Raw genomic sequence first — 13,386 nt, 5'->3', positions numbered from 1 at the left:
CAGAAGACAAACTTGTGTCCACGCCCGCTCTGATTGATCGCGTCCTTCTGGGATGTTTGCCGCATCGATAACCCTCCTCTCCTCTCCGCCTGGCACCAGCTTCTCTGCGGAGGAGAAGCTGCAGTCTGCGCTCAGGCAGACGTATCTGGGTCACCGTCTTCTCCGGGTCCGGGCCGCTCCTCACCTCAGCATGGAGAAACCTCAGCTCGGCACCACAGGAGAGAATCGGGAAGAGGGTGAGGGATACGGCACGCTTGGCCAGGAATAGCTTCCTGAGGTAAAACAGAGCAAAGCTAATGTTAGGCCAGGACGGAGCAACCAGCTGCTTCTGAGCGGAAATAAGGACAAGCTTTCCTGCAGTTGCATCACACGAGGCAGCTGCAGAAGTATTCACACCACTTTAACTTCTGTATTTGCAGCTTCTTGAAGTGTTTCTACCAGGTTTGGACGTTCAGATTCAGATTATTTTGATAAAACGGCTCAAGCTTCTATTTTATTTCCCTTTGGAATGAATCTATAAAGTATTTTTGGGAATTTGAATTTTTGAACTAATTCTCAGTCAGGTTGGAGGCTGAGCATCTGTCAATGTCCGTTTTCAAGTATTTCCACAGATTATTCATTGGATTTAGGTTTAGACTTTGACTAGGCCATTCCAACATGTGAATATTCTTTGACCCAATAGTTTTTAAAGAGACAAAAGCCCAATACAAAGGCATTAAAATCTGGAGGTAAAATTTATTGTGAGTCATATTTGATAGATATTGCATTTTTATAACAACTGAAGTCAACAGTAACTTGGTTATGCTATAAAACGGCCGTATATGACTTTAAAATACATAATGCTGGCCCTTTAAAGTCCTTGTTCTGGGTCTAATGAATCATTTTTGAAGATCAACACAGAAAACTAAGGAAATGATCACCGACTTCAGGAAGTCATCAACAGCAGTAAACAGGTTCCACTGAACTGGTGGATAATTATAAATATTTGGAGATTGTTCTTCATAAAGTTTTCTCCTTTAAGTCACTGCTAAAGCAGTTAGCTCCACTAGATTTTATTTAGAAGGATCAGAGTAAAGTGGCCTGGTTATGGTTTTCTATTTTCAAATATATATTGGTAAAAACAAAAAATAATGTGGAAAAGCCTGATTTTCCCTGGGCTTCATAGTACTTTGCTCTGGTTTGTCATAAAATCCCAATAATTTCAGAGACGTTTATGGTTGTTAGACGATAAAAATGTGGAAAAGCTGCAAAGAACTGCCAACAAATGGAAATGACAACAACCACACAAATGTGAATGCTTTTAAAATTTATACAGTAACAAAATATACATTCAGACCTGTCAGAACACAGCAGGGCAGCTGTCCTAAATTCGATCCTTAATTTTCCCCAAACGCCAAGAAGAAACCCAAGCAAAGAGAAGGCGATCTGATGGATCTAAGTTTAAATCTACCAGAAGTCATTTCCATCTAAATCTTCGGTGGCTTTTCCTTCCTCCTGGTTTTTCAAACTAAGTTTAAGTTTCCTCTCTGCCTTCTTTACAGAAAGAAAATAACAGTTGCATCAAAAGCTACGCCTCACTGACAGCTGTCAGCTTTCCTGGCACTTTCTCACATTAATCACAATTCTGAAACATAATCTGAACACCTTTCTGTTATGAAGAGGAATATTAGGTTTTATTTTTGTGAGAGTTTACCTCCATGTTCCAGTTAATTAGAAGTGACGACAGTGAAGCACCTGCTGGATGCTTGCAAGCTCAATTAGTAGCTCAAAAATACCAAGATGTGTCCAAGCATGCAGAAAGGAAAGCGGGACATCAGGGTAATGGGGCTGTTATTTAAAGCGTCTGTTTGTGTCTCTGTTGGTTACAGAGACATTCCAGTTCAAGCTCAGAACAAACAATCTGCTCGTGGTGGTAAACAGGTGCTTAGAGGAGGTGGTGGCACTGGTGTGCTCCGTCTGGCAGCACTGGAGAAGATCTGCAACCCAGCGACACGAACGGAGCGGGAACAGAGAGGAGAGAGTCCAACAGAGACGGCTTGAGGAGGACAAATGGAAAAACAACGGGGACGAAGGATTTAACGAGCTGCTGGGTTTCATTCGGTCCGTTCTGTCTGCTGTCGGTCAGTCCGTAAACGGGTCCAAGCGTTCTTCCTGAGTGTCCACAGTTTGGTTTGCATCTGAATCAGGAAAGAAGAAAACACTGGTCAGCAGGGGTGTCACTAGGATTTAAGGACATGGGGGCAAACGTAGCGTTTACAACATTTCTCAAACAGCAACAAAAACAGAGAAATTGCTTTTCCACTTTTAAAATAGTTCAGGGCGACAGAAACATCTTTTATAGAAAATATGAGTTAGTTAATATCAAAGCTTCTGCTGCTGATACCAAAAACGAGCAAGGTGACAATATGGATCCTTAATATTTAACAAATCCAGTGTTTTTAAATAGTTTACCAAACAAGCCAAGAATACCAGGAGTTCTGACATCATCATCATCAAACTGCATATTTTCTGATTTTTACCTTTATCAAATATGAAAAAGCAAAAACAAGAAACTACTACATTTAGAATTTTCTTAAGCAATTTTAGAAGATTATAATAGGACTGACTTACAATTTAGAGATTATGACAGAATTGTCCTTTTACATGATCAGTATATTGTTTATGCAGAGGTGTCCAGCTCTATCAGCTTCAAAATGAAGCACAGGAAATGCGATGAGTTTCTGGTAAACAGATTTTCTCAGGAGGTTTGATCACTGAGCGCTGGGATGGATTCAGGTAAACTTAGAAACTTCCAGACGTTTATACCTGAAAAGCTGTTATTTGCGGCATTAAGTTTCCATTAGTTGTTTAACAAATGTCCATAAAAGTTTTATCTTCAACATTGAGTTATCCCAATGAGCAAATCTAATGACTCATAATCAGCTTTTTGTCCCTGGTTGTGATTTAAGATGAGAAGGAAAAGGAGAAGTCAGGGATGAAGACAGGAGGACAAGTCCAGAGTAACTACAGAACAAGCTTTGTTTTAACTTTACATTTGAATTGAATCAAACTGTAGTTCAGTAATCTGTCATTTTAACAGCTACAGCAGTAAATGTGTTTGGTTCTGACTAAAGCAAGATGAGGATTGGCTGTTCCAAAACAGGAAGTTGGTGGGGAGAAGATAAAAGCTCATTCAGAGCAAAAAAACACATAGCTCATGTTTAAGTCATGCAAAGCAAACCTCAGGAAGACCAGCTTCCTCCTTCTCCTTTCTCTTCCAGTCATGTTCCCTTTTTCCACAGCAAACTCTCAGATCAGAACCCAAAAAATCCGCCTATTGAGCAACTTCCTCCTGCCATCAGGAGCCGAAGCCTCCACATGTCGGAGCTGATATTTACCCAACATGTTGGTGCAGATTAAAGAGCAGAGCGGCCTGAAAGCTGAGCAACTGCTTCCATCCTGACCAGCCCGGCTCTCCGTGGAAAACAAATCCTGTTTGCGAACTGGATGGACCGGAACGTCACCTCGGTTCGGCGTTCAGTGTGAACCGCAAACAAACAAACAAACAGCTCCGTCTCTCTGCCTGTTGCTAGGTTTCACTGAAATGTCCCCAGCAGTAAAACAGCGGATGCATACAGGAAGAGCAAAGGTGGAAACCAGCGGCTTGTGACGACTGGAGTGCAGTTTGCTGATAGTGGTGAAAACTGGGTTCCTACACTTTTTAATTAGTTCAGAGTTTTATGTTGTTTTATAAATGCAACAAACAGATGTTCACAATTAATTTATGACTCATAGTTCTACAGCTATCAGGGTCTGAACATGGAACCTGGAGATGAAGAGGATGGACAGACTGATGAAGCATCTTTCTGTTTATTTGACCCCCCTGACCCCGCCGGCTCACCCTGCAGCATCACGACTCCCGGTCTGAAGACACGTCGCCCTCCGCCCCGCTGCTGGCGCCGGGGTCCTGCCTGGACCGCAGCGAGCTCTTCTCCCGTCCCGACTCGGACGAGCCTTTAGAGCGCGTCTTCTCCTTCCTGAGCTGCTGCTTCTCCAGCTTGGAAAGCTGAAGAAACACAAACAGAAAAAGACGGTTCATAGTTTCACATTTGATCTTGAAGGTAGTATACCTGCGCAGAATAAATCTGTCAACCTTTGAATAGTTTAAAAGTGGCTCTTTATTTCTACTGAATTATTGAAACTGTTTTCTCTGAAAGGGAAGAAAACAGGGAAGGGTTGATGCCGGGTTTCCGATGCGCCGTCCAACATGGAGGTGATTCCCAACCCAACAGAAAGAAAACACTTCCTGCTCTGGAGGCGCTTTGCTAAGAGATAATAAAAAACTGATACATGTAGTTCAAAAAAAGATTAAAATTACAATAAAATCATATTCTGCTTCAGGTTTGATCCATACAAACTGATCAGAGGGCAGCTGTCATATCATCTTCAGCTGGGAAGTTTCTGATTCATGCAGAGAATCCATATTTTTATCAAAAATTATCCAGTTTTTTTTTCTCCAAAAGGTATAAACAAGTTTTATGTGGCTGGACTGAGAAAGACAGGAGAAACTGAATAAAATCTGAAAATTATGACAATAAAAATTACTCTAAAATCAAAATAAAACCTGAAGTTTTTTTTAATTATTATTTAGTCAATGATTTTTCTTCATGTGTTCATTGTTTTATCTTGTTTAGTTTATGTTTTTAATGTTTGTTCTAAACCTCTTTACATTTGTCTGTAAAGCATTTTGAATTGTCTTGTACAAAGAATGTCCTATTTTTAGCTTTCTAAAAATAGAAAGCTATTTTTATAAGCTTTTATAAAAATACACATTTTTATAAAAGCTTGCCTTTCCTTGGATTAATGTAACTGGGATATATTTAGGATAAATTCAAGTTATTTTCTATGGCTAAACTTTTTTTAAACAGACTGCTGGTCAACCTTCTCCAATCTCTATTTTCTTTCTAACTGCCGTTTGTTTACAAGAGAAATGAAATAAACACATAGATCCCGTTATTGATCTGAGCTTCCTGCGGACTCAGCAGAACCAGTGTAATTAAACAGAAAGTGGGTCTGCACTGGTCCGAACACGACCCCTCACAAACCCACCATTTGAAGCCTCTCCTCGTCTTCATCTTCATCAGCGATTCAGAAAGCACGGAGGCAGAGAGCTGATGAAGTCGTCAGCCGACATGCGAGCTCACGGCTGCTAAAACTTTCATGGCTCTCTGAGACTTAATGTCATCTCACAAAATCCAAAGCGTTGCGTAACAAATTACATTATTTAAACAGCATGAAAACTTGTATGGAAGCGGTTCTGATGATGTAACATCTGATTAGATCATGGAGGTGAACATATTTGTTGTTTGTTCTGAAAAGTTACAGACCCTAAACTCTGGATCCCGAGCAGATAAAAGCCTCCACTAACACGATCAAACGTTACATAATCCCAGAGAGATGATCCGCCGCTGCAGCTTCCAGCGACCAGCAGGGTGGGTTTCATCGCCTCCATTGTTTACTGTCAGCCTGACCCCGCCCCGGACTCAATCCCTGATTTATGGAAAGAAAGGAGCAGTGTCTGCTGGCTGTCACTGTAACCCCCCCCACCCACTAAACTGAGCCAAGCTCAGCCTGATGGCCGGCCCTGTTTATCCCCATGTTTGGCCCCGCTGCTAAACATCCCAAACAGACAAGATTAAAATTCAGCCGATTGCCTGAATATCCGTCCTTTCGGGGAAACGGCCGAGCCCCGGCGAGCAGACGGAGTTGGAGCGAAGCTCAGCAGCAGGAAGACAAACCTCTGAATCTTTCTCTTTCAGTTGGCAGGAGAAGCTGGAGGCCGACATTCTGGACAGGATCCTCCTGCAGCCACGTTCTACTGTCTGATACAGTAAAACTGTATGATATAATCAGATTAATACATGTTGATTTAACATGTATTATGTTAAATCAACTTTGAGCTTTACATCATGTTATAGCCAACAACAAACGTACTTTCTTGCACATTAGTACAACAAAGTACTAACCTACTTTGTTGTGGAGAATTAGTTTTCTCTACATTTTCATGTTTTTCTTGTTTATAGAGGTAGAGATTCAGCGCAGGGTCCTGTGTGTGTGAGTGTGTGTATTTTTTAAATTTCACTGTCTGTTATTAAAGGTCCAGCCAAGGACTGAATTTGCAAATTAGCTCGTGGCTAGAACAGCTTACAAAACAATGGCCGCTGTTTCTCACATGTTAGATGATTTAATGTGCTTTAATGTGGTTGACTGAATAAATTTGAACTGAAGTGAATTCAGCTACAAAGTCAATGAGCAAAATGAGTCAAATTTATGTTTTAGATGGCAGAAAAGGTACAAGTTATAATAATCAGAGATTAAAGAGGAGTGACAAAAGCAAATGGATGGATAAGCAGTGCTTGCTAACAACAGGACATGTTACTGTGGAATATTGTCTCTGGAGCCTGGATAACGAACAGTTAGCATGATGTAAAAGTAATGAGACTTTCATACAGCACCGGGCGAGAGGCGGGGTCACCTGGACAGGTCGCCAGTCTGTCGCCAGGCAACACAGAGACAGACAGGACACACAACCATGCACACACACACTCACACCTAGGGAGGATTTAGAGAGACCAATTAACCTGACAGTCATATTTTTGGACTGTGGGAGGAAGCTGGAGTACCTGGAGAGAACCCACTATGCACAGGGAGAACATGCAAACTCCATGCAGAAAGACCCCGGCCGGGAATCGAACCCAGGACCTTCTTGCTGCAAGGCAACAGTGCTACCAACTGCGCCACTGTGCAGCCTCTTTGCAATAAATATATTTTTAAATTAAATTTATTAAAAAATATATATATATATATATTGGAGATCCAAATTTGATTTAAATAAAAGAGTTCCTAAAGATTCCAATAACCTCTCGAAGAGTTTGCACCTGAATCTGAAGCTTTTTTTAAAGCACAAATACTCTTAATCTGGAAAATAAGTTGCTTAAATCCATAATTTCACACCCAGGCCACATCTTAGACCTTTGACAGGCCCTCTAAAATTCATCCTGTGTGCAACAGATACATTAGGTCTTCAAGATTCAGCCATTTATTCTCAGTTCTAAGAGGTAAAAAACAAATCAAGTCACAAATAAATCTAATGTCTTTCAGAGAGCTAAAAGAACTTGTGTAAAGCGGCGCTGCCTTCCAGCATGAAAGTCTGAACATATATTAACTCTTTCTGATGCTCCTGTGGCCTCAGAGGAGGAATCCTGATGAATCCTTGTTTTATGAAGCATTCATGTTTTAAAAAGCGACAGGCTCCCAAGAGGAAAAGTCCTGCAGAAAGCTCCCTGCAGACTGCGTGTGTGGCTCTGCGCCGTCAATCATCTGCAGCATAAACACACCGCCTCGCCGCCACGGCTGCAGCACACCCCGGCTGCAGCACACCCCGCCTCACCGCCACGGCTGCAGCACACCCCGGCTGCAGCACACCCCGCCTCACCGCCACGGCTGCAGCACACACCGCCTTACTTTATTATGCTATTGATATGATTTATTTTCATTTTGGTCCTTTAAATACCGAAATTTCCATGTAACTTTATATTTTGGTCAATCTGATTATATCATTTTTAAACATTAGATGATTGAAGTTTTGATCAGTTACTCAGTACTTGGGTAAACGCTTTACCAAATCCTTTTTTTTACTTTTAATTTTGTAATTTTTTGAATGGCTACTTTTTACTTTTACTTGAGTAGAAATATGTTTAAGTAGTGCTACTCTTACTTGATCATTTTTGGGTCCTCAGCCCAACACTGGTCTACATGGAATAGGGTAGAGCGCCCTCTATGGGAGGGAGCACAGGTAGAGCTAGGACGGGACAGTTGCTCTCCTGATTGATTGATTGATTGATTGATTCATCTGCTTTAATTAGAAAGTTTAGCAGCTTTCAAACAAAATCTGAAGAAATAAAAAATAAAATCTGCCTTATGAGTGTCACTGCTCTTAATCTGAGTTAAACCCCTCCACTGATGAAGATGACTGATGAAGATGACTGGGTACCTGTTTGGGGTCTGTGGGAGCAGCCGGTGACGTCAGCTCCACGGTAACCGGACCGTCGTTCTGGATGTTGACCTGCATGTACGCCCCAAACTTCCCATCTGGAAAACAAAATGGAGGACGATAAATCAAGTGTTTTTCATGTGCTAGCCGAGTTCGGCTGCAGCTAACAGAGCAGAGATGAAAAGAGGCGGACAAGGACAGCAAGTTTCACTCGAACTGCTCTCCTTTCTTCTCGCAGGTTTCATTAGATTGATGACACCATCTGCACAATGAAGCTGTGGGAGAAAACTGATGCATCATCATGTTTCCCTCTCTGGAGGCGGTGGGGAGGGGGGCTAATTAGGAAGGCTCACGCCTCCCTTTGCTGGGACGAGGTGTCCTCCTCACCTGGTCCCCAGTGGACTGACCCAGTTCACTGCCACCGCCGCTGCAGCCGCTTCCAGCCGCCTGACCGCCACAATGACACGGCATTGACGGCAGGGGGACGCGTTGCCGCTCCGAAACCAACGGAGGAAAAATTCACACGAGACGCTGGAGGTGACGTGGCTATGATCGGCGACAATAAACCCGATTTAACGACCGCCATGTTGTCACATTATGACATGAATGGTTTCAAATATCCATTTCATTTCAGCAATTTTAGACCTGAAGGTTTCCATAAAGTACAGCCTGTTCCACATCAAGGGCTTTAGGAATCAGGTCTTTTTCCAACATTATTTCCATAAAACCTCAGTACAGAAATGGTCTTCTGATCATCTTCTTGATCCGTTAATCAATATGTTGATTAACGGATCATCCTCAGTAGAAGCTGAGGTTTGGAAAGTCTGCAGCGCTGAATAATAAAGAGATGAACCGATTCGTTATCAATATCTGTTATCAATATCTGTATCGGACCCGATATTAGAAAAAGAATTTCTAGATTGGGTGTGAGTGACAATGTGCCCTGTAAGGTCGGATCTATTCAGCCTAATTCTATGCTTTGTGCTCTGAGTGACGTCAAGCTTTATTATTTATTTGACATTATTTTTAGAATTCCTTATTACACTTTCTGAACCATTTGAAAGGTTTGTCATTTATTTTTACATATCTGATCAAGTGGTGCAGTTTTCGTCAGTTTTAGTTGATTTATTTTACATTGGCTGTTTTACTCCTAATTGCACTGATGGAACAAATTAAAGTTGTGTTGTTTTTGCATGTTTGACCAGCTTGTGAAGCTATCCGTGTGTTACAGTGTGCTGCACTGTTACACTGTTACAGCTGAACTGACAAAAATACGGCCAATTCTGAACCTCAGATATTTAAATCAGTATCGGCAGTGAAAAAAGTAGATCGGTGCACCACTAGTCTCAACACATCAGCAGTGACCTCAGAGAGGGAATCTTCCTAACAGCTAAGACTTTGGTGTCCTCAGTACCAACTGAGTCCAGTCTACAGTGGACACGTCTAGAGCATGTTCCTGCACCGTATCACAGAGCTAATCGTTTAATTGAACGGTGGTCATGTGTTAAAGATTTAGCAGATTCAGCTCAATTCTGCAGCTTTTCCTCTCAGTTCACTCAGAAGTGATGGTTTAAAGCCTCGTCGTCCGCTGAGATCCGGCCCACCTGTGATGAGCTCAGGCCTGTAGGCGCTCCTCATGCTCTCCAGGATGCTGTTGTAGAAGGGCTGGGCGAGCTCCGCTGGCATGGCGGCGTGGAAGTCCGGTTTGTTGCCCTTCAGGATGCACTGCAGGGTGAACTGGCTCACACACAACACCTCCAACTCTCTGTCCATGACACTCTTAGCCCACGCCCGGCCGCTCTCGTCCTCAAACAGCCGCAGGTTCAGGATCTTTCTGACCCTGAAGACACACAGTGCTTATGAAAAGGTGAAGAAGCAGACTGACTCAAAGGTTATTTCATCTGTATCTATGGACATGTTTGCAGGATGGATTTACACTTACATGTACTCAGCATCTTTCTGCGTGTCGTCTGCAGAAATCCCGAGCAGGACGCAGATTCCCCGTCCAATGGAGCTGACCTGCTCCCCTCCCACTGCAGGACAAAGAAAACAGACACACGGCCTTTTCTACCACACCCAGGAATTCAAGAACTCTTTGTGCTCACACAGTTCAGAGCTCTGGTTCACCTGCATGACAAAGTTCTGGTGATCATTCTCCTGCCAGGAGATTTTTGGGTTTATTTTCAGCAGCAGTGTGAGTGATGGACAGCATTAAGAATTTATCATTGTTAGAAAGTGATCACAGAGATTGTAAACTAATATTTTATCATTTCATTTGAAAGGATTCATCCCTCCATTTGTTGTCTAAACTTAGTTATTCTTGCAGGGTCAAGAATAACTGCACATTTACAATTTAATTACTGGTATGCAATAAATAATTTTCACTTTAGTGTAAAAAAGAAAGAAAGGAAAACATCTTAATTTTTTGTGATGTTTGCATCATTCTCTGTTCTGTCAAATGCTTCCTGTTCTTACCTGCCTTTGGACAATGAATGAAAACTAGCTTTTGTGCCAACTCCTGCATATTTACACTGACGCTTACTGATGACATAATAATTAATATGCATTGCCCTAATTTCATAAATAAATAACACAAACTAATAAAGTATTCTATAGATTATTATCAGAATAAAAGAATATTAGTGGCAGCTCTCAGAGGCTGTTATGTTCTTCTTGCAAATTCTATTAATTGTGTTAATCAATTAAGTTACAGAAATAAAATTAAAACATCAATTCTTAAAATAAAAACAGTAACTACTATTATTAATATTATAAAAACGCCATTTTAATTGTAATGTCATTTAATAATTATTATTTCAGTGTATTTGTGATATTTAGAATTATTAAGAGTAATTTCTAAAATATACTTTTAAATACTACAGCTTTGAGTTTTCTTATTGTGCCCTTTTATTTTTTCTAGCAGTCTTAAACTCTACATTAGACCTGAAATAAACATTTTATTGGCTGAACTGAGTCCATGTTAATCTGAATCTGAACAGCAGTTTGAGTGAATAAAGTGAAACTGAATTCTTGTAACCGTTACTCTAAAACAACAAGGCCGCCTACATCCAACAGGATTAATTGCGTCTGTATCAATCGTCATATTGATCATTATTCAGTTGTATTAACTTGTTTCCTGAGCTAAAAGTCAACTGTTTTTGTTTCCCCCAGTTAGCAGCGGTCTGACGCCGCCCCATTCATTTCAACTGGGATGCTAATGCTAACGGAGCTAACTCGGCTAGCTGGTCATGACAACTTCTACCGGCGGTCTGCTGATTGTCTTTGTGTATTTCAGGTACAGATTCCAACTCCGTCAGCTCGGCTCATTCAAAGCTCACCTGTCACACTCGCTTTGGTCACCCTCTGGATAATAGCTCTCATTGTTGTGCTTCTGCTGGACAGCACGCTGCCAAAGCTTCCGGTAAACTCCTGCTGTCCGTGGTAGTTTGTCGACATCTAGCGGTGAAAGTTGGAAACACAACAATAACGCCAGCAGAAGCCAGTGAGAGAACTTTAAAATTTTTTTTAGATACAACGCATTTACATTTTTTCTTGTCTCAATCATCTTCATTGTCATATTTGTTGTCACCATCAGCGTCTTCATCATCATCATGCTTTTTAGATTTCAATAAATTATTTAAAATCCAACAGATTCCATATTCTGAGAATAAGCATTCACTGCAGCTGTTGATTTGAAGAATTTTGAGGTAGTTTCATTTCTCATTATCTCATTTACTTCAAGCCATGTTCCAGCACCACAGCATCATGCTGCCACAGTCTGAAAGTTGGTGCAGTCTTCAAGGTTTGGCTTGTCAAATATATTTCTAATTGTAGATAAATGCTGTCTTCAGCTTGTCTGTCTTTTAGTGATTCCTGTATTGTTCCCCAACATTGTGATCAATTTAATTTAATCTGCTTTGGTATAAGTTGTTGAAACTTGTGAAACAAATGGGTGTTCAAGCAGGACCATGACACCTACCAATTCAGCGAGGAAGCAAATGGTCAAAGTATATAAATATTCCACATGAGGTAAAAAAAAAACCCCAATTCAGATAAACAACTAAGAACCCAAAATGAATGGGAAATTCATACCAATTATAAGCTATTTATTTGTTCTTTTCAAGAAATGCAATTATTTATTACATTTCAAAAACACTTGATGGAATAAATTCAAGTATCCTTATTTTTAATTCACAAGAAGATAGTAGTAGTTTTTTTAGTAGTTTTTTTCCCAAATAATTAGCATATAATAAATACAGAATGCTGGTCATTTGACCTTTTCATGCTTTTTCCAAATGTGGGTCATAATCTGCTGGGAATTGGAGCCAAAATGAATTGAACTGTCTGCAAAACACTTTTTGTTGTAAAACCAATTAGATGAAACAACTGATTTGCAAAAAATCCTGAATATCTAGAGCTTTAATAAAATACTGTGACAACTTGATCATTGCTTTGCAGAGATGATTAGCCCTTTTTAGGCAAAATAATGAAAGACATCCTCTTCAAATATGCAAACATGGCAGCAAGTCTGTCTTAAATCATGTCCAGCAGCTACTTGTCGCCATCTCCAGCTCCTGATGCTCCACTCAACGACTTGATGAAATTGTAGATCCTCCTGCTGTACGGGACGAAATCTTCCTTATAGATGATGACGGTTTTGGAGTGAGCAGTTTCGTAGACATGCTTGTTGGGATTTTCTGGCTCTTCGAATTTTTGTTTCACTGAGTTGAAGAGAGAAATAGTCAATGAGAAAGTAGAAAACCAGCTTTAATCTCTTGGAAGTCACTAGCAGTGGTTACTCCTCCTTTACATGCAACAAATAAACAAATAACTACAGACGAATTACTTGTTTACTATTCATTGGTGTTACTGTCCAATATTTGAACCGACAGCTATCATAGAGTCACTATAAACCGACAATATCGTAAAATCAGATGAATTCTCACTGAAGTTCTCAGTGCCGCCTTTTAAAGGCTAATTATCCATCAGAACGCTAAAGGGAACAGTTAAAGAAAGTTATCCAATAAGACAGATCAGGTTGACTTTACTAAAATGAAATATTGTCACAGAAGAAAGCAACATCTCGGCTAATCGGGATTCTGTCTCCTTGGTGATTTTCCTCTCAGTTTCCTCACCTGGTGGATCGTTCAAACGACCTGTATATTTAAATAAAACGTAGGATCCTAATATTGTCCAGATGCCCACAGCGTAAACTGCTGACACTCTGTAGTTCCACTTAATCGGGTCTTTGATAGTCATTTCGAGACTAAAAAAACGGAGGATTTTAAACGTTGAACTGTCTGGGAATCTTCAGGTTAAACGTTCAGGAAGCCGCCATGACACTTCTTTCTCTA

At 40.8% G+C, this 13,386-nt stretch overlaps 2 protein-coding genes across 2 annotated transcripts; both read right to left on the bottom strand.

The window, feature by feature from the left end:
- Nucleotides 1-1,291: 1,291 nt before the first annotated feature.
- Nucleotides 1,292-11,588, bottom strand: dtd1 (D-tyrosyl-tRNA deacylase 1). Its single transcript, XM_005797626.2, has 6 exons — nt 11,371-11,588; nt 9,975-10,065; nt 9,637-9,872; nt 8,033-8,130; nt 3,881-4,045; nt 1,292-2,177 (listed from the first exon to the last, which is right to left on the bottom strand). The coding sequence occupies exons 1-5, from the start codon at nt 11,486-11,488 to the stop codon at nt 3,890-3,892; spliced, it is 699 nt and encodes a 232-aa protein (XP_005797683.2). The 5' UTR covers nt 11,489-11,588; the 3' UTR covers nt 1,292-2,177; nt 3,881-3,889.
- Nucleotides 11,589-12,197: 609 nt separating this feature from the next.
- On the bottom strand, nt 12,198-13,386 carry LOC111608687 (small integral membrane protein 26-like). The gene is made up of 2 exons (XM_023334427.1): nt 13,168-13,386; nt 12,198-12,753 (listed from the first exon to the last, which is right to left on the bottom strand). Exons 1-2 carry the CDS (start codon nt 13,289-13,291, stop codon nt 12,584-12,586), a joined length of 294 nt encoding a protein of 97 aa, XP_023190195.1. The 5' UTR covers nt 13,292-13,386; the 3' UTR covers nt 12,198-12,583.

This window comes from Xiphophorus maculatus, chromosome 5 (genome assembly GCF_002775205.1).
Source record: "Xiphophorus maculatus strain JP 163 A chromosome 5, X_maculatus-5.0-male, whole genome shotgun sequence".
Classification (NCBI taxonomy): Eukaryota; Metazoa; Chordata; class Actinopteri; order Cyprinodontiformes; family Poeciliidae; genus Xiphophorus; species Xiphophorus maculatus.
Note: the sequence above shows the minus strand (reverse complement) of the source record. Positions and strands in the feature narration are given on the sequence as shown.

Excerpts from the sequence above, each read along its gene's own strand:
- dtd1 (XM_005797626.2), bottom strand. The coding sequence starts at position 11,488 with ATGTCGACAAACTACCACGGACAGCAGGAGTTTACCGGAAGCTTTGGC. Across the intron at positions 8,131-9,636 it reads CAGGCCTGAGCTCATCACAG|ATGGGAAGTTTGGGGCGTAC; the intron begins GTGGGCCGGATC and ends TTTGTTTTCCAG. Across the intron at positions 4,046-8,032 it reads CTCCCACAGACCCCAAACAG|CTTTCCAAGCTGGAGAAGCA; the intron begins GTACCCAGTCAT and ends GTGTTTCTTCAG.
- LOC111608687 (XM_023334427.1), bottom strand. The coding sequence starts at position 13,291 with ATGACTATCAAAGACCCGATTAAGTGGAACTACAGAGTGTCAGCAGTT. Across the intron at positions 12,754-13,167 it reads TCGTTTGAACGATCCACCAG|TGAAACAAAAATTCGAAGAG; the intron begins GTGAGGAAACTG and ends TCTTCAACTCAG.